The following is a 20184-nucleotide window of genomic DNA, read 5'->3' as shown; positions in this document are numbered from 1 at the left end:
TTTTCATGCTTTACAAATACACGCGTCTAGTATACACGCTTCACAATACAATATGTAATATCGCAGTATTTCATGGTACAAATGTGCATTGCCACTGGCCATCAGAACGTGTGATTATCATAATGACTTCGTTGTTTAAAGCAGCCACGAAAAACAAAAGGCACAAATGCTACTGGAGTATTCTCTTAGGACCATGTACTGGGTGCATATCAAGTTTAAAAACATTTCATGCACATAGTTGCTCGTGGTTTAAAGCATACTACACAGTACCTGTATTGCGTGGTCTATCTTGTGTCCCATCTCTGCGCTCTTCGAAGTAACTATGTGTACGTATCAACAAGCTCGCTTAGCCACCATTTAGAAATTCATTACGCAGACTGCAACTTTATGCGAAACCCTTACTAGCACAAGCCACTTCAAACATTGATTACGTAGTAATAATCTGCAGTATGAACTTTTAAAAAAATGTTACCCTGCAAACAGTATGCACTAGGTGGTGAGTATGCACTAGGGATAGGATATCACTGTTGTGTTCTACTCAAACCTTGAGGGTCCCCTAATTTTTTTCACCAAACAATTGTAAGATTCATAGATAGTAATGTTCCACAAGCATGATATTGTAAATAATCACCCTTTTGGCCTATACTGGAAGAGTGGAGGGGGTGTTGTTAGGAGTGAATTTACAGGCTGTTAAGAGTGTATGGAAAATTTGACAGATTGTTGTGTAAGTATGCAAGCATTAGGACATGTCAGTTCATATTAAATACCTGAAAAAGATCACAGGCAGGGGTCCTGATAGGACTCTTGAAAGCATTTCATCCTAGGAAAGAAGTGATGTGTCATTGACACATCTGTTGAAACTTGGAAGGTCAGAAAAGTATTTCAAGCGTAGGTATGTGACGTTTCTTGACAACACATGACTGTGACATTGCACACTTCCATACTGCACATGTGTCTGTTTCCTAACATACTTGCTAGCAAAGCCACAACAGGGTGTTTATAAATTTAAATTTTTTCAAATTTAGTGATTTTTCCAGGTTTTTCACATAGATTAAAAGCAAACTCCAAGACCATAATGTCTTCTTGGAAAATGTGCGGTGGAAAGAACACTTTAGCAGTAAAAAAATAACATAAGAGGCACTCATATAAAACAAATGAACACATTTTACACACTCACTCATAATGTTGTGAGTGGTAAATATGAAAAAATGTGTGTATCTGGTCAAAACAAAACTTGCGACTCAGGCACTGAGGAAGTTGGCTCTTTGGTTTTCGGAACAACCAGAACACAGCCACACAAATAAAATCAACTGCAGCTGCAAGTTTGAAGGAGCCTGCGATAGTCCAACAGTGCAGCCAATGCTGCTAGGAAACGTAAAGGTGGCGCTATCTCGTGGCATTCGTATAAAACAAGGATGCAACAGCCCGGCCAGTTGGCTTACTGGAGCACATTCTAGTTCATTATAATGGCTATAGCCTGCAGGCCATTTAGGATTAGATTAGATTACCTTGATCTAGACTGCTGTATTTACTAATGATTTGCATCCCCGTCTCATTTGTACATGTCTAAAATATACTTTTCAGCAAATAAAAGGAGTACTTACGTATTTTATGCGACCTTGTCTTGACAACGACTAACAACAATGTCATGACAACAAAACTGTACAGCAAAATTGACTTTATCCTTTCTTTTACTCTCTTTTTTTTTTTACACAATGCACACATGCTTGTTGGTGTTTTATTTCTCTGGGTTCTGACACGTGGAGCACAATGAAAGTACTCACACACCTGCAAAAAAAGCTGTGGTAGTGTTTGAAGCACTGATGTTTGAATATGGTGTGGAAAAAAGGAATCTGTCAGACCGCAACTGCTTCCCCGATTCCATAGGTAAATAAAAGATGCAGAATCGTGAGTTAGGCAAATTGGTGAGTGTTCACTGTAGAATATTTTACGAAGGAACGGGTTAGAAGCAGTCAGAGAGGGTCACAGCGCTGATTTCACAACTGAAATTTATTTGGAAAAGGAAAGAACATATATAGAAAATATTGACTCATCAAAACTATACCCATGTACACATTTGTTACAACACAGAATGATTCATGTCTTCTCTAAGACCTTATGTTCTTCGTCTAGACGAGTGTTACATGAAATACTTATGCACTTGTTGTTAGATCTAATGAAAATGCTTCGGCTACTTCACACATGCGCTAATCAACATGTCAATATTTGATATTTGTTTTCTACAAGTGGGGCACACACAGGGCTGGGCAGTATCGCAATAGTATTTAAGAGATACTTTTGAGTGTCTGTATTGCTGTATCGAGGCACTTTTAAAAAATGTATTTGTATCTCAGTAGTGAAATACTTTCACGGTGTATCGCATGTATCGCGATACTATCCAGGACACGGGTATCTTGTTACTTTTTTTTTTTTCGTAAATGAGCTGAGACGTGTTGACAATGGGGAAAAAAATTTCTGCTGTGACCTTGGCAGTCCACGGCAAAATATGCACCCACCATTTCTACATTTCTGCTAAGGGCGAAACTGACTCCTACCTTCTTGAAAGCAAGCTAGTTGCTTTGCTACCCGCACTCCATGATGTGTTTGAATGATGGCCTGCTTCAGCGTGACAACAATGTTATACTGCTATATTGAATTCCAGCACAGATATTTTCATTGTGAGGAGTATTGTATACTGCACAATGGGTGCCATTTTTTAAATGTATTTCCTCATGCCAATTGAACGAGTAGTGTTTGTTTTTCTCGTTTTTTTTTCCACTTTTCTTTTGCAGCGCCCATTTGAAAAACTGGAGCTTATTGCGGAAGCCACAAACCACCCAAAGAGAATTTGGTGCCATGTGCCATCTACGATACTTTTTTCTGCAGAGCATTTCTGAAAAACGCCAGCATGGCCAAACAGCGATTCGAAAGAGGTCTTTTTGAGTTTCCTTTCGCATTCCTTGTTTTGTCCGTTCTTAATTCTTTCTGCCTTTTCTAAGATGTTTCTAGAAAACACTAAACCTTCAACTGGAAGTTCGTTTGTTTATGGTTCCAGCACTTCGCTTGAACTATGCTCCTTCTAGCATAACTAATAGTGTTGCTGTTGAGTTCCGGATTTCAGTGTACAATGCGTGTGACTGATGCTCTCATATGGCATAGTTTTTTATTGCAACTGATATCTGTAAATATGTGGTTATTAACAATTATGTGCAGTGTAAGCATCCTTTGTAATGCCTTAATGACACTCGGAGAATGGCGAAAATATAATAAATCAATTTCATTTGCAAGTTTCAATGTGCTGCACATAACAAATGTTTGTATGGAGTATAACTATCCCCGACATAGACAAAAGTATTTTAGTATATGCATTCTGGAATACTTTTTTTGTCTTTTTGCAAACGTATCTCTGAAATATCCTGTCACAAGAATTACAAATTTATCTCAGTATCTGTATTTTATGCTTTCAAACCACGCATTTCGATATCTGCATTCCAGAATACTTTTTCGGGCATCTCTGCCCAGCCCTGAGCACACATCCACATGGCCTACAACGAGCTGCCAAATTAGACCTGATTTTAGCATCTGATAGCATTAGCCCATGCTCTCTTAAGCACACGTTTATGTAATGCCCCATTTCACCTAAATATTCGCAGCTGCAAGACAGTGGAATCCCATAAACCACACCAGTAGTGCAAGGAGCATATCTGTGGACATGACTGGAGACACATTTGTTCCCTTTCTCTGGCTGCTGACACAATGCTCTATCCACCAAAGCACACACATTATGCACTTTATTACGTGCCGAGAATGACATGTTTATGCAATAACGAGCACCAACATTTTTCAAACCATGTGCTATCCTGTGTATATATGGGATAACTGCCTGCCTCTTTTTCTTGCTAATTTCTAGTGCACTAGAATCACAATGATAAATTTTCTCGATCTTTGAAATAAGTTTTTCCGACAAGGAGCAAATCACGTCACTCGGAAAGCCAGAATTTGCAAGGCGAGCAACTTGTGCATCAAATGCATGCGCCATAAGGTGCTCGCGTAACTTCTGAAGAGCGGCACCCAGCACAGTTGATGCAATGGCTCCCTGTATGGTTTTGAGTGGCCAGAATTAAAATTTAGAATTGGCTTTATGAATCTGGGTTGGTATTGCTATATATGTGATCTTTGATGAAAGCCTGTCTTAAATCGAGAAACTGTAGCTCATCAATTTTTTGAAACTCCAAAGTGAAATGCTGACATTTCGTTTTCCTTAACATCTTTCATTATATTAGCAACCAGTAAAGAGCAATTGTTAATGTCCAGTAGAACTAAGAAGTCATGGACATATCAAACAGCGTGTGATGATAACCAATTCAAATGCTTTTGCAGCTGCCCGTCTACATACCCAAGAAAAATATAACTAATTACAGGTATATTCATGATTCAATGCAGATACCAGATTTTTGGACAAAATTATTTCCCTTCCAAGACACAACGGTAGAATTTAGGTGGCCTGCATGAGCTCTAAAAACGATGCAATAGAGATGCCACACTGGCAATGAAACAACAACTCATCATTATCTTCTCTCATGCACTGCTTTATACACTTCAAATCTTCACATTGAGGCAAACAATAATATAAATCTTTTACATCTATACCGAATGCATTACGGCACAAAGAAGGTTGTTCACTTAGTGATAAGATGATAGATTCTGAGTTAGAAATTCTTAGCGGATCACAAGTCTTCAAACGCTCCGAATTTCTTTGAATATACTCTGAAACATTTATTTACCAAGTGTCTTTTTCTGAAACAACAGCTCTTAGTGGCAACATGAATCTTCACTGAAATAAAAACTGATAGTTTTTGCCTTTTTGCTTTTTTCACACTTGCCGCTACATGTTCCTGATTAAGCGTTAGTAACAGGGCATAAACTTATTCGTTCAGTCACCCACTTTGTGCATCAACACTTCTTTTTATTAATATATACCCTAAAGGTCCATTCAGGCATTATGCAGGGGGTTTTAGTTATACAAAAAATTTGCAAATCAGAACATTGCCATTATAAAATTAAAGTGGTAAACAATGTAAAATACAGTTCCATAGACAAAGATGCAAAAGGAAAAAAAATTGTGGCAGGAATGAAAACTCAATAAGAGAGACACAGCTATAGTGCAAAAAATATATATACAGAAAATTGCCATGAAAAAAATTGCCCTCTATCTGCATATTTGACCAAAAATGTCGTCGAAAGACTATTGTATTTCGCCTGAAAAGAGTGAATAGACAGAAATATTTATTTGATGTTTTGCACGAGAAAACTGGTGAATGGGATCCTGGAGGTGTTGCGTGAGACATGAGTGCCATCTGGCGGTAATTTCAGAAAACGAAAGAATGGTCTTTGTTATAGCGAGCACGCAGCATGAGTGCAATCTTGGAGGCCATATTTTATAGATTTCAAGACAGGTAGCAGCACAGTATCGTCTTAGCAAAGCATAGGAGACTCGCCTTTCCATGCGAAGCGTCGCATTGTCAGCTGCAGTGCTTAGAATTACTTATTTATACCTTTTCTAGTATAAATAAACACAGTGCACAATATCGACGTGTTGATATTGTGCCTCAAATATGCTCAATATTTGCTTTTTATTGACAATCGTACAAGTATGAACGCAGAAGTTTGAGCAATACTGGTGGATGCTGTGGATGTGGTCGTACTTGAGCCTTTTTGCTGACAGACCAAAATTTTTGCATTGGAGTATCCCAAGCAAGACTATCATCTTTAAGGAGAAAATATATTTACAATGAAAGAAGAGTAAAAATAAGCACATACATGCACTTACAAACTCACACAGATAGGTAAGTCATATGTCCAAGAAAATATCGAATTGGTTTACAAAGGTGGCACGATCAATGAATCAAGCGATGTCGCTTGGCAGTGTGTTCCAGTGATGTGTGCTTCGAAGTAATGGTGAGTGTTGATACATAATTGTGCGTGCCAAAAAAGGGTGTATTTTGAATTGGTGATCCATATGTTTCAAAATATTATGAGGTGTGTTTGTACAAGCTTCATGAAGGCACATTTACTATGATAAAATATACGAAAATGCAACAACAGTGACGACAGTCTGCGTTTTTCAAGAAGGGGTAATGAAAGTGAATGTGTAATATCTGTAGTGCTGCAGTTGCGAGAATACCACTTGGTGATAAATCCTGCTGCTTCATTTTATTTTAATTCTAGTTAATCGATGAGATATGATTGATGTGGGTTCTAGATGGTGGATGCATATTCTATCTTTGAACGGACAAGTGTAGTGTATGCTAGCATTTTAGAGGTATAGTTCACCAAGTAAAGGTTTCTTTGAATAAATCCAAGTGCTTTTGACCCCTCACTAGTTATGATATCGATGCGCTTATTCTAAGGCAGGTCGGAAGATAAATGAATTCCAAGATACTTAAATAGGGATACTTTTTCAATGGGGAGAGCTTGAATTTCATATCGACTCATTTCTGTTTTATGTGCTCTTGTAAACGTCATGGCCTTCGTTTAGGAAGTGTTAATTTGCCATGGTGACACCAAAATGCGAGTTTATTAGGGTCCAACTATAATGGCTCGTTAGCTTGGGTACTGTCAATTTTTCTATAAATGATGTAGTTGTATGTAAATAATTTGATAGTAGATGACAAACCATGTCCAATGTCCTTGATGTAAATGAGAAACAAAACTGGTCCCATGATTGGTCCCTGGGGAACACCAGACTTTGCATGTGAAAGTGAAGATGCATGTCCATCCACATGAATTGATTGGCTGCAGTTGCTCAAAAAATGATTTATTCAGCTTTTTTCCAAACCAGTGGCTACCTTATCATTATACATAAAGCCATCTAGAGTTGAAAAGAAGCCTTCCTTGTCAGCAACAAAAACATGCAACTTAGCTTCCAGATGCGTCTCAGACAGCATGAACACCGTTGTGAGGAGTGACCAGGCTATGTACAACAAAGGCAAGCTGAAAAAGCCAGTAGGCTTTTTTTGTGAAGCTAAGTTGCGTGTTTTGGTTACCTTCATGCTACCTTCACCTACGTACTCTTCTATGAACATAATGATAAAAAATACTCATGGATTTAATAACACCATCTCAAGGAAATGAAATGAGAAGAGAGTGTGCTACTCTTGAAATATCTGCAATAAGTGCATAGCGGAGGCTGTTTGCAGCTGCATCGCCAATAATAATAATAATAGCAATAATATTATACAAGGCAAGACATAGCCCAGCAAACCTTTTGTGATGGCAGTTATAACATAAGCACCAAACTAAAAGGCCTTCAAGCCAAGCCAAATTTGTGGCCACGACAAATATGCACAAATTTACCAATGTGAGAAATGCTGTGCTTGGAAAGTCAGATATGATATGTGATATGTAGAAGGAACATACATCAAAATAATGCATGTACCAACATGGAAGCTAAGGAATGCTTTAGTCAATGGGAAGAATAAGCTGCCGAGCGAACTTTCTGTAGTCTTCTTTACACTGTAATCTGCCACGAGTGTGACAACATGTCAGTCTATGAGACCTGTGATTTCAATGAAAGAGTTAAACAACACAACAGTTCAAAATGAAGTCACCAAATAATGGGTGGCCTTGGATGCCCTCGCTGAACATGCGGAATATACAGGCTTTCAAATTGACTGGTCAAGCAACCGTGTTCTGGTCGAAGAAAACAAGCTTGCATCATGCCAGCACCTGGAATCCCTGCACATTCACACAGCTGCACATATACTCAATAAGATTTATGGAACGCTGACCATATACTTTTGGTGCTTACATCACGCACCTAGTCATACTTAAATACGATGTACCTTTCTTATGGCTGTCATTCAGAAGAATATCAGGTGCCCAAACATCAGTAAACTTTGTGTTATTTTGGTCGGTGTATCCTTTTGTTTGTACACTAAGAAGAAACAGTTATGCATTGCCTTTTTTTTTTTTTAAATCAGATTTGGGTGCACGTTAAAGAACCCCAGGTGGTCGAAATTTCTGGAGCCCTCCACTACGGCGTTTCTCATAATCATATGGTGGTTTTGGGACGTTAAACCCCACATATTAATTAATTAATTGCCTTTTTTTAGGCCTCTTCTAGCTGTTCACTGTAGTTGCAGTCGAAGGAGTGACTTTTTGAGTATTGATCAAGGCTAATGCTTATTTTTGTGATGGTGGCACAGACTTTCGCCAGTTTCCATGAATTAGCCAGGTTTTACCAAAGTTCCTACAGTTTTTCAGCAAGGCCCCAATTCCCCGACTTTCCCAGGTTGGTAGACACCCTGCACAAACAAAGATAGATGGCAGTTAACTCGCGTCCTGTTCCCAGTCTTATGCAAGTGTCATTCTGCACTTTATTACCTTGGAAGTACTTGCTGCTAGGCAAGTTGGTATAACATTATTAGGGAAAATTCTAGACGATGCGAATGTGTGGTGCAGTGTAAATATTTTCTGTAGTTCAGCTGCGACCGATGCTCTTTTTTTGTGCTTTTTCATTTTTCCAGTGGTGCTTAGGCATCTATAATTTTCCCCCTTAGCTTAATTACTTCCCTGAAGCTATGCATCATCTTGCCCATTAACAACCATTGTTAAACTATTGTATGTGGCATTGTTGATGCAAAATGACCTTAGAGTATATGCTAAAGCTCCTGCAGGATCACCGGCTGAATGTGACAACCAGTTCACCATTTATAGGACCCGAAGTATTGACATTTTCAATATATCTGCTCGTACAGTGCTTCATTGGAGTCATGCAAGCTTAAAATATGGTGCTCCCACAGAGAAATTTTTCTTCCTGTGCTGTGACCAACGGGAAAACTATGTAGACAATAATGAAAAGAGATCACAACTAGGCGTAGCTGTGTGATGGCTGCCTCAATAAAAATGTAATAAATTAATGCAAGTGTGCTTATATCACCATAAAGTTGCCAGTTTATTACTACATTTGATATGAATCTCTGCTCGCTCCACCATGGTGTTCCTAAGGGCGTACACAGTCTTACCTCTGAGACAGCATTGCCAGAACTAATTTCACTGTCACAATCTTGAACAGGTGTGCAACAAGCATGCGCCAGTGCAGAGAACACAAGAGAAGTGGTCACTGCTTGCGTGTTCAAGGTCGTATGCACGCACACCGGACTATGATTTTGCAGTGTCTTACATTTTGAGTGGAGTATACATCGTGATGGCGGGAGCCATCTCTGTGGTCACCAGCTAGACTGTCACAATGTGCATATTGTTGCTTCAGACAACTGTTTAGGACAAAAAAAGGGCACTGTAGAAAAAAATATTTTTAGGCTAATGTAAGGGCTTGTGGTGAGGAGACTCTCAAAAGGTATATGGTGTGTCATCTTGCAATAGAGAAGCAACATTTATACCTAGTTTATGTTAGTAGGAGTCTGCTAAACATTGGCCATACAAGCTTGTGGCTAGAGAAGGATGATGTCCAGAAGATGCCCTCCTGAAATGTTAACCTGCACCATCCTCCCTTGCCCTTCTTGGTGCACTGGAATTTTTGCCCTATAGGTACTAATTCCTTTAGTGGGTACTCTTGAAGGGCTTCTGAATAAGCTCACTCTTACCACCTGCTTTACCCAAGGGCAAATCCTACTGTTGGAACTTGTTTGCTTGGCAGAAATTTTTAACAGGAAAAGAAGCTTCACTCATTACACAAATAAAGCTACAGCATTGCAAGATTACTATGATGTTATGTACACAGACCTCCCACATACAACTCACTAAAATGTCACCAATTACCTCTATGGTGAGCCTGATTATGCCTTAAGACAGCATGTAAGTTTCTTGATCCTATACTTTTTAATCAGTACATTAACCTTGAAAAAACAAGATCGTCACGTGCAGTGCATAAAACCAGTGCTTATGAAGTGCAATGATGCCATCGGAAGCTTCAGCAAAAGTAAATTCACCCTGCTGGAAAGCAAATTGTGCGTGAAGCCTGTAAATGTACTGTTAACAAAGTCTTCTCGACAACTTCATTACTTCTACTTCTGCAATTTTCATAATCCTGTCTTTTCATACCTTGCTGTCAACCCAAAAATTATTGACCTATGAGGTGTTACTCATATGACCATGCTCATTTAACATACCTGCAAGCCTCAAAGCTAACATAATAAAATTGAAGACTTTAATAAATTAATGCTCTCTGCTACTCACCCCTTCAAAAAAAATTTTTAGCATCCCCTTCAAACCTGTTTTTTAAAGACTCAACAGGCACAGTGACGTGACTCATGAAAGGCATATCCGGAGCTTGTGGTGCAACTAAAATCTTTTTGGAGCAGCATAAAAGCTGCCTGAAGCTTTTAAGCTAGAGCTGTTGCACCACATGTTACAGGGAACTAGTTCATGAACATATGCATGCATGTTCACTTGGACTTCTGCTCAACATAAACGTAGGCTTTTTGCTTTTTTGCAGACATCCCCAATTTATATAAAGCTACCTAGCACTTTCCGGGAATTCACATGGCATCTGTAAATGACTCTGGCTTTCAACGATAGTTTAGCTACAATATTGAATCACGGACTGGTAATTTATGCATTGTATTTACTTTCAAAAAAAAAAAAGTCTGATTATATTAATGCTTTTATTAGTACAACCTAATCGTTCAATCTTTGGAGAAGTGGTTGCTGTCATCGTTTATGTGCAGAATTGTTAGGTCCCCGATTAATGAGCACTTCATAAAAAAAGGGTTTTGTAACTGGTCCTTACTGCCAATTATTTATTATGGCTCGACAAAATTTAGAGTTATGGGGGAGTAAGTAGTTACACTTGGCAAACTGTTTGACATGTACAGTCGTCGAGGTCGAGAAGCCCAGCCGAGACATACCGGAATAGTGGAACACCATGCTTTCTAGGAGAAGTAAATGTGATTGTACAGCATGCGGTACTGCTGATAAAATTTGCCCACTGTATGGACTTAAAACTTAACCACCTTGTATGAAATATTTTTCAAGTAAACTGTAACAAATAGGACCACAAATAAAAAAAAATAACTAAGTGGTCAGTTCTATATGCAGGTACTAAATTACTGTATTTTAATACAGTAAAGCAAGACTGTTGTCCAAGCACAACTAGCTCATTATTACTTTTATCTGACAGTAACCACAACAGTTAGAAACTATTTGGCTGAAGTCACGTGGTAACTTTTGTAGTATAAGCGGGTTCAGATTGTTAAGAAAGTTGGTGCCCAGCAACGTTTTCAACTACATTGCACGTTCATTTTTACTGTGATAACATCTTCAAATCGCAGGGGTAACGTATGGATTTCAAGCTTATGCCATATACTTGCTCCCTGAGAGGACACAACAACGAAAAGTGCACGCATGCTTGACACAAATAACAAAATTTATGAAAAAGATGTAGCAGGTTTAGTCTCTTGGTGCAGATCCCTGCAGGCACTTACCTAATTCTCACCCCATTTTGCCAACAAGCAGCCCATGTAAAACGTTCGAACATGCGCTATTATGTCGGGTCATAACCAGTTTCCTCTAACCACCTCGCACTTAGTTCTGGCACGACATACGTTTCAAAGATCTATTTCTTGCAAACTGTGTGAGTAATTGTAGACCATTCTTCAACAGTTATTTTTGTGCTTACTCGATAGGAAAACATGAGCTACAAATTTTCTAAGTTTCTAAAATATGAATGGTAATTGAATTGTGAATGGTAATCTACACCCGGCCTTAGCATATATTTTCTTTATAATCATTTTCAATTTGAGGCATGGCACAAATTTTGAAGTACGACTGAAGCCTCTCATATGCATGTTTCGTTTATTTGAACGTGCCATTTAACAATCTTGAATTAATCCTGCAATGAACTAACATCTGGATGCCTTGCGAATTGCCTGCCACAAAATATATTTTACATATTTTAAGCTTTTGTCTGTTCTGTGCTTGTTACACAAGCTGAAGATGATGACGATACTGACTGCCGCATCGTCACTGATGAGGCAGAGGATAGCGCGTGTACAATTTAGGTGCACACACGAGGCCCAATGTCAGTGCTACATTTCCAATTTAAACACGAGCGCGCGCAATATGTATGTTTTACCGCAATACACAGCGTGCACTTCACCGCAAGGCACGACTACCTTGCGGCACTGTTTAATTTTAAGAAGACGCTTAAGGTGGCAATTTTGAGCGAATATTTACAGTGCTCCCAGCATATCTTCAACTTTATTTCTTTTTTTTTTCTTTGTATACACCCACAAGAAAAGACATAGCTTAGAAAACCGATTATCGTAATCGGCGACAACATATTTAAGCCACTTAGAAAATAACGTCGTGTGAACGACTGGTAATATTCCATCGCTTCCAACTTGTGCATTTCGTATCTGTCTCACGCAGTTACGCAAGAAGAAGCTTGCGTAATGAAAGTTTTGGCGCAAGCATACACTTCACCGAAGCGACACATCGATCCTTACGCTACACACGCACTTACCAGACATACACGTACGGCATACATCCACAAATAGCATAACACACGGTGTTCATGATCGGGCAAGTCGTTACCACATTGCTTATAGACAGTATTACAGAACGAGACCACGTATCCATGCGCAGAGGCGGTTCTCGCGAATGCATGAGGCTCCCGGCCAAGCAAAGACCACGGACAAATAACCACCACACGGTAAAGATCCTCACAAGTTAGTGAGGAATCTTAGACCTTTCGTTCCCACCACCTAAACGTCCCCAAAAAAATGTCCAACACGGCGATTCTGTCGCCGTCTATTTATACGTTTTCAGCCAAGTCAAGCCGGTTTTAGGCGGCTATTGGGTGAACTGAACACTTTTGCCTCGAAAAGGTTCGTGCCACCCGGTGGGAGCAGACGCGGCCGCTTTGAAAAACTCTGCGCCGTCATCCTAAACTATATGGTGAAGCCATTTACAGAACACTATCAAGTGCTCGGCAGTTTCCTCTTCCTCTCCACACGCACCGCACACTCTGTCTTCCCCTTCGTGTTTGGCCCGATATGTCTTGGTTCGCAATACTCCCGTCCTGGCCTCAAACAGTAGAGAACTACCCCGAGTATTATCATAGATCCTTTCCTTGGCAATTTTCTGCTTAAAAGTTCGATAGATCTCAAGTGCGGACTTCTTAATCATGCCAATTCTGCGTTCAAAACTTGCAATTCTTGCTCAAAACTGAAGGCAGGACGACTCCGCTGGCAACACGAGCCATTTCTCAGGCGTCTATGCTCAAACCGTGACCGAAATATACGTAAAATACCGAAACTGAACCGATACTACACTAAGGCGTGGCCTGCTACACGTATGCTACCACATTTTTTTCTTTCTCCATGCATGCTACATACCTCTACCAACGCTGCCTTTATTTCTATGCCTCTACTCTAAACGAGCCTCTAAAGACAATCTATAGAGGAGGTCGTGCTAAAGACTAGCCAGCTTCGGATGGTTTTAGGACCACATGGAGGAAGGTAGGACCGAGACGTTTTAGTGTCAATTTACGCGTGTCAAGCCTACAGCCGCGCTGGTAAGATTGATCCAGGTAAGGTTTCTAGATAGTCTCGGCGGTGACTGCCAACGCAAAATGAAAACAAATATACCTGTGTTTATGCCCGTCTGACCCGAGTCTTCAGCACAGTTGGCGACCGCTTTCGCATGCTCTGCGTAATGACACCGATAAGTTCGCTGCATCAGTAGAACCAGAGCAACCACATCAGAATAGGGCCGCGGACGCCGTACTGGCGTTGCGGCAGAAGCGACGAATAGTTGTTGTTGTTGTTGTTCTCCTATTGTTAGTGGCGCATACCCACTATGGGGGATTGGCCAAGAATCGAGTGGTTTTTAAATTCGGTGTGTCTAAAGGTACGTCGGACGTACCCGAATACCAAAAGCTAAAGGTACGTCCGACGTACCCGAAACCGTGAGTCTAAAGATACGTCGGACGTACCCGATTACTAAAAGCTAAAGGTACGTCCGACGTACCCGAAACCGTGAGTCTAAAGATACGTCGGGGGTACGCGAAACTGAGTCTAAAAAAAAAAAAAAGATACGTCGGACGTACGCCGGGAGTTGCCGGGTGGGTCCACGGCTACCGCGTACCAATTTTTGCATATATACGAAGAAACGAGCCTTCGTGCGAGCCTGCTCACGTAAAAGACTGACAGGGAGCGAGTACTACCGGTGACAATGGAAAACTTAGAGCATCGCGTGGTTGACGAACGGCGTCGATGTCGGCGGTGCCGTTCTCTCCTAGCAGATCTTTTGAACGGAAAGGGGGAGGCTCGCACGTAAGTACAGAGGCTGATGTCCTTCCCTCGGCAGAGCAATTTTCGGGCAAAGAGTTCTGTGCGGTACTCTCGCGAACGCGGTTTTGTGTGATATGCGCCTATGTAGCCAGCTGAGTTTGCACGAAAACCATTCTGGGAGCCGACCTACTCGCTGACCTTTGAAACCGTAACTGCGACCGGCTCCCAAAAACTAACCAGCGCGCTTGAGTCCACGAGGTTTCCAGATGAGCGGGTCGTTAGCTAATTACTGCAGGGAAAAAAACAAGATGTAAGATTTTTAAATGCAAAGCATTTCTTAGCAAACCAAACGAATTTATTTATCTGGTTAGCCAAGTTAGATCACTAACTAGCTAGCCGCCTACGCCTGGGTGCTCTCATGATCTCCTCCTTAGCAGGTTGCAAAAACGAAAAAGACAGGCCAGATAGCATTTTAATGCTCTTATTATACATAGTTTTCACGTGACATCACAGACAGGTTCTCTGCACTGGGTGCTCCGAGATGGCGGCAACCGTGACTTTTTATGTCATTAGAGAGTACCATTGCAGAGGAGGACACACAGTTGTTCGGTCCCCGTGTTCTTTTGTGATGTCCCCACTTTCTTCTGTTCGCAAGGCGCGCTGTGGGGAATCAAAGGAACGCGAAGGGCACCGGCACAAATCCTATGTCACCGTTTGAGCTAACCCAGCATCTCAAAGTAGCTGGGGGCCCTAAGATGGCGGCCATGGTGACGTCAATGCAAACTATGTATACAATGAATGAATTCAGTGTTCACTGAAGGCACAACTAATGCAAGCTTTAATCAAAGGATCACAATTGTATGAAGAATAATAGGAACAAATACACAGACACACAATACATGTAAATGTCACTCGCATGAAACAGCACTAAGCTTTCTTCCATTTTTTATAAGCATGCCAGTGGGGCATACACTCAGCCATCTTTTGTTGTGCTTAAGCAAACCCTGCTTGCGAGCTCCCCTGCTTGCGTAGAAGCAAACCCTGCTTGCGTAGAAGCTTTGGAGCAATTCTGCTCATTTGTAGCATTAATGTAGTAGCTTTCACAAAACGTAGCAGGTTGGAGTAATTTTGCTCATTTGTAGCATGTATGGACCAGCTTTAACAAAATATAGCACGTAGGAGCAATTGCAGCAGGTTTCCCATCGCTGTGTTCCACTCACGGAGCAGCTCCTTTACATTTGGGCTGCTGCTACACACTTCGCACAAAACCAGGAACTATTCCTGTTGCGGCTGCTCAGTGAAGTACAGATTTGGTGGAACCAACACAAACATAAGTCACAAATCACAGAAGGGTCCTCTTCTAACAGGTCCCGACATTCGTTGCATTTCCACTTTATGGTTTGCTTCTTCACCTTGACTGTTGCCAGCACAGCTGTCCAGCCGTCTTCAGTGAAGTATTTCTGGACACAGTCAAGGTGAACTTCCTCGTCGAGGATTGTCTCTGGAATCCTGGAAGGTATGGTTTCCACCTGGTCCTCACCTGTAAAAATTACTGAATAAGTGTTCTGAACCTGCCATCAGATGGCTTTAAGGTACAACAGAATGCTATGAATCTGAACAAGGGGAACTTATTTCTAGGGCTCAGGTTTATTTTGTGAATTGAACACTCAATATTCTTACAGAATGTAGCTGTAGTTGCAGCCCTATAGGTGATATCAGACACCTTCGTACTACACCTTAGATAGCGACTGAAGTTGCAACAAAATAGGAAATTTAAGCATAAATAAAGGTAAATCTCACAACTCACCGAGTAGCAGTTTCCCCTGCTGAACCTCACTTAGCAGGCCCTGAGGAACTAAGCAACTTAGGATCCTGAGCTCCTTTTCCTGAGGAGGCAGATCGCGAAATGGCTGCAGTGTTGCTGCTGATTTGTGGGGTCCCTGCCGCCGTCGTGGAAGCCCAATAACGGTTTTCTCCGCCCCTTTGGGTCGACCTCGTGACTTCACCTTAGCGGGCACTTTCAGCTTTCCGAGGCGTTCGCGCATGTAGTCTGAAGGCCCGGCGCTGCTTGCAGGGGCCAAGGTATTCTCGCGTGGCTGTGCCTTTCTCACTTCATCAGGAGTTTCGCATGCACCTGCATTATGGGCACGCTGCTCTTTCTCAGGAGTGGTATGAAGTGGTTCTGCCCCGGTATGGCTTAAAGGTGCTTGAGGCAGATCTGGTTGATCATGTGAATTATTCTGATCTGCAGTTTCAGACGTGTCCCAATCCTCACCTGATGCAGCTTTGGGTGACTCTGCATTCTCTTCTACGGACACAGTCAGCTCCAGCTGGCGTCTGACTTGCTCTGGTGATGAAGGGGATGAGGCTTCATGACGCAACACTTCCACGATTTCAATTTCGCGCCCTTGCTCCCATGCCTCAGAGAGTGCCAACAAAACTTTTAGACGGCCCTGGTATCTTTCACCTGTTTCTTCTGCAGCAAGTTGAGCTATGTACTTGCATGTAGGAAATACCTCCCTGTATTTCTCATGCTGCGACATTGGCCTCCGAGGTTTTGCAGCCTGCTCCGAAATGGAATGTTCAGTTGTGCACTTCTCTTGAGAAAGGAAGGCTCTCTGATGACAGTAGTAATATGCCTTGGACCACCTTTTTAGAAAAAGTTTGTCATCAAAGAGACTAATGTTCAGAGTCCGCCTAACTGCAAACACATGCCGGCATGGCAGTCTCATAGCGTTCCAAAAGGAACAATTGCAGTTAGTTTTTGTTGTTGACGTGTTGCCAGACGACGCCTCGAATGTGAACACATCTGCTTTTTGGTCACTTGGTACTCGCTTGGCTGACAGGTAGATCTGCTCCCTTACAAGCTTAAAGGCATAGGGAGTCAATGATTCCTGATACATAGCTTCTTCAGGGCTAGAAGGTGCTTTGCAAGGTCTTTTGGATATGCTTGTCAATGCTCTGTGGTCACGTTCATCGCTCAAGGCGTTCAATACTGTGAAAAGTGAGCACACAAACTCTTCAAGGGAGCTATTCTTTTTTATAACACTTTTCAGTTTTGCGTTCAGACTTTCAATTCTGTTGTTGGTAGTGTTGTTAAAGTTTTCAGACATAAACTTGGGTCCAGTGTACCACTCATCCTTGATGGGACGCCAGTTTTTGTCATAGTAAGAGCGGATCTCTTGGCAAACATTATTGTCAAATTCCAGTTGAAGCTCCTCAAATTTTTCACTCGATCGTGACAGGACCATCTTCTGGAGCAGTGCCAGGGCTTGGTCCCTTTCCTCTGCAGTGATGTTCATCTTGTTGCAGGCAATCTCGCGTCGAAAAGTCTTTAAAGTGTGGAACACACAGATGAGCACCTTCGACTGCGGGAAGCTTTCTTTGAGAAGGTCACGCTCCAAAAGGTCCTTGTCTGCCATGACACACTTTACTTTTGGCCAAGATGGGTGCAGTTCCTTGAACTTTTCCAACATCCATTTGATAGTGGGTGCAGACTCATTCACAAGAATTGCAACACATACTGTCTCTGTGTCTCCATTGGAGTCTTCAACGTGCATCACATAGACTGGTGTTCGTATTTCTAGAAGCTTGTAGGTGGCATCAATTCCTAGGAATTCTGGGTAGGCATCCATATTTGACCGCATAGACTCATTGGACAGCAAAATTCCTTGGAAGTTTTCCCCATCAGCAAGGATGTGGTAGTCTGTACCTGTAGAAATAAATTTCATGGTCTAAATGTAAAAGATTTGGCCGACTGTACATACGAGTTTCTCTGAAGCCCACTGGAAAACCCAGATGCAATTATTTAAAAACTTGTGCTACAATATCAGGTGCTTACCATGCTCATTTTGCAGAAGAGCTGCAGTCTTAATGAGGTCATTCCTTGTCTGTGGTCTGAGGGAAGAGGCCGCATTGCTCAAGTCTTTGAGCAGGACAAGTTTCCCCGTCTTTTCTTCTATCCTTTTCTTAACCAACTTCTTGTTGGCATGCAAAGCCAAGAGCTGTGTGGCTTCCTCCTTGGCCCCTGGTTCTCTTAATGCTCTGGTTTGTGGCAGGTGGCTGTAGAGTAACTGCAATAAAATAAACTTTTCATTCAATGTTAAACTGAACTACATATGCAATTATAGGTTAACTGCATTATGCAATGTCAAGCTCACAGAGTGAAGCAAACAAGTGCAGACAACATTCTGCATATATGGCATCTAGGTTCTTAGCACAAGCAAGCTCACTTCAATCTCACCTTATCATGCTTGTAACTGTAAATCTGTGTTTCCTATATATGGCTCGCATGTGATGTCAAGGACACAGTTCCTGAATGTAGTAGCACTGTAGAATGGCGGCTTTGATGACAAGCAAGTTGCAGTTAATCTGCCTCAATGTAATAATGATGCAGCAGGAATTCCTCTGAGTGTGAATAAGAAATGAACCTGCATGTACTGCTTTGATCCCATTAATTTGACATCGCAAAACTTCGCATCCCCTGTGCTGGTGCTACCAGCTCAATGAGAATTGAGCGAGAACATTTTGCGCGATCAAGTAAGCACGTCAAACATTTCGTCAAAAGTATATTTCAGTGGTGCATGTCACCCTGTATAACCTCAAAACTCAGGTTTGTTTCTGTGAAAAAACAGAACTGAACTTCACTAACCAATATGAACAGGTAACAGCAAAAGCTGTATTGGCTTAATTTAACAACACATGGTGAGGGATGAAGGACAGGGCATTAAGATACTGTCGCACACTTTTAAGGATGCTTAGGAACTCCATACCTTCGATAACTCATGGTTGTGGTCCTCATTCATTTCAATAACCTCCAGGAAGTTCCCATCGTCAGAGGCCCTGCACTTCACGAACGCCGGACATCCAGCCTGAAAGGTGCTGAAAGTGATCCGTTGTCACATGCTCAATGTCTCTCAGGAAACAATCGTCTAAATGCATGATGTGTACAACGCAACCACGTCGCTGACCATGGTGGATTGGCAGCACAGAAAGAAACACAAAGGAAACAATGACCAGTGCTGGCCCTCACCTGGTATCTCTTTCCCCCTTGCTGCGGCTCTTGAAAGACTTGCCCCCCTTGATACAGCAGTAAACCACCTGATACATTCCAAGTCGTTCGTTCAGAAAACGCTTCACTTTGGTCTTCGCCGCTGTGACAGTTCGACAGTCACGTTTGTAAAACTGCACGAACTTCTCTTCACTGTATCCTTTCACAGCAGCTTCCAGTTCCCTGAACGTTGGAAATTTGTCCCCAACTTTCATTTTGCTGCCAGCCATCACACGAGCTGCGGAACGGGAACACTTGACTGGCGCCGCACGTGCTGCGGAACGGTCACCACAGAACACCTGTAACACGCTGACTGAAGAGACGGGAGAATGGCGCCACACAAGTAGGACGGATAAGACTATGGATAAGACAGACTCACAGAACACCTGACAGACTCGGACGGACTCCAAGAACTGGATTGGAATGGATTGATTTGTACTACTTGCATCGAAATCGACCCGATGGCGAAAACTTTTTTTTTTTCCTAATCAAGCGATATAATAGCTGCGTGTAAACCACGGAGGAATAAACATTTCCGTGGTATAAACCAAGCTTGAGTAGGCGAGAAAGTGCAACCCGTGCAACGTCTGATGTAACCGGTGCAACGTCTGCGCGTCCAACTACAAACTCGTTGACGAAAACTTTTTTTTTCTCGGATCCGCGCGTCTAAGAGGTCAGTCGTGCGAACTGCTTGAAAACGACGGACGGGCAGGTGGAACTTGAGTCGCTTGAGTGAAAACTTGCGAGAAAGCGCACGTCGGACGTACCTTTAGCTTTTAGTATTCTGGTACGTCCGAAGTATCTTTAGACTCACGGTTTCGGGTACGTCGGACGTACCTTTAGCTTTTGGTATTCGGGTACGTCCGACGTACCTTTAGA

At 41.8% G+C, this 20184-nt stretch overlaps 2 protein-coding genes and 1 long non-coding RNA gene across 8 annotated transcripts in view; 1 reads left to right on the top strand and 2 right to left on the bottom strand.

The window, feature by feature from the left end:
* Positions 1-1992: 1992 nt before the first annotated feature.
* Positions 1993-12716, bottom strand: LOC142775192 (uncharacterized). The gene is made up of 2 exons (XR_012886693.1): positions 12485-12716; positions 1993-8306 (listed from the first exon to the last, which is right to left on the bottom strand). It is a non-coding gene; the product is annotated as an uncharacterized LOC142775192 (long non-coding RNA).
* Positions 12717-13072: 356 nt separating this feature from the next.
* LOC142761684 (sister chromatid cohesion protein PDS5 homolog B-B-like) overlaps positions 13073-20184 on the top strand; it is a 65527-nt gene continuing 58415 nt past the window's right edge. The window contains exon 1 of one of the 6 annotated variants that reach the window (XM_075876537.1): positions 13073-13552. The gene's annotated coding sequence lies outside the window, so the exon portion shown is untranslated. The remainder of the gene's footprint in view (positions 13553-20184) is intronic. The other 5 variants (XR_012886688.1, XR_012886687.1, XR_012886689.1 and 2 more) reach the window with 5 other exon arrangements.
* Positions 15066-20158, bottom strand: LOC142775190 (zinc finger SWIM domain-containing protein 3-like). The gene is made up of 5 exons (XM_075876535.1): positions 19288-20158; positions 19028-19136; positions 18097-18328; positions 16063-17967; positions 15066-15795 (listed from the first exon to the last, which is right to left on the bottom strand). The coding sequence occupies exons 1-5, from the start codon at positions 19533-19535 to the stop codon at positions 15488-15490; spliced, it is 2802 nt and encodes a 933-aa protein (XP_075732650.1). The 5' UTR covers positions 19536-20158; the 3' UTR covers positions 15066-15487.

This window comes from Rhipicephalus microplus, chromosome X, assembly GCF_043290135.1.
Source record: "Rhipicephalus microplus isolate Deutch F79 chromosome X, USDA_Rmic, whole genome shotgun sequence".
NCBI lineage: Eukaryota > Metazoa > Arthropoda > Arachnida > Ixodida > Ixodidae > Rhipicephalus > Rhipicephalus microplus.
The sequence above is the reverse complement of the archived record's forward strand: the minus strand, read 5'-3'. Positions and strand labels throughout refer to the sequence as shown.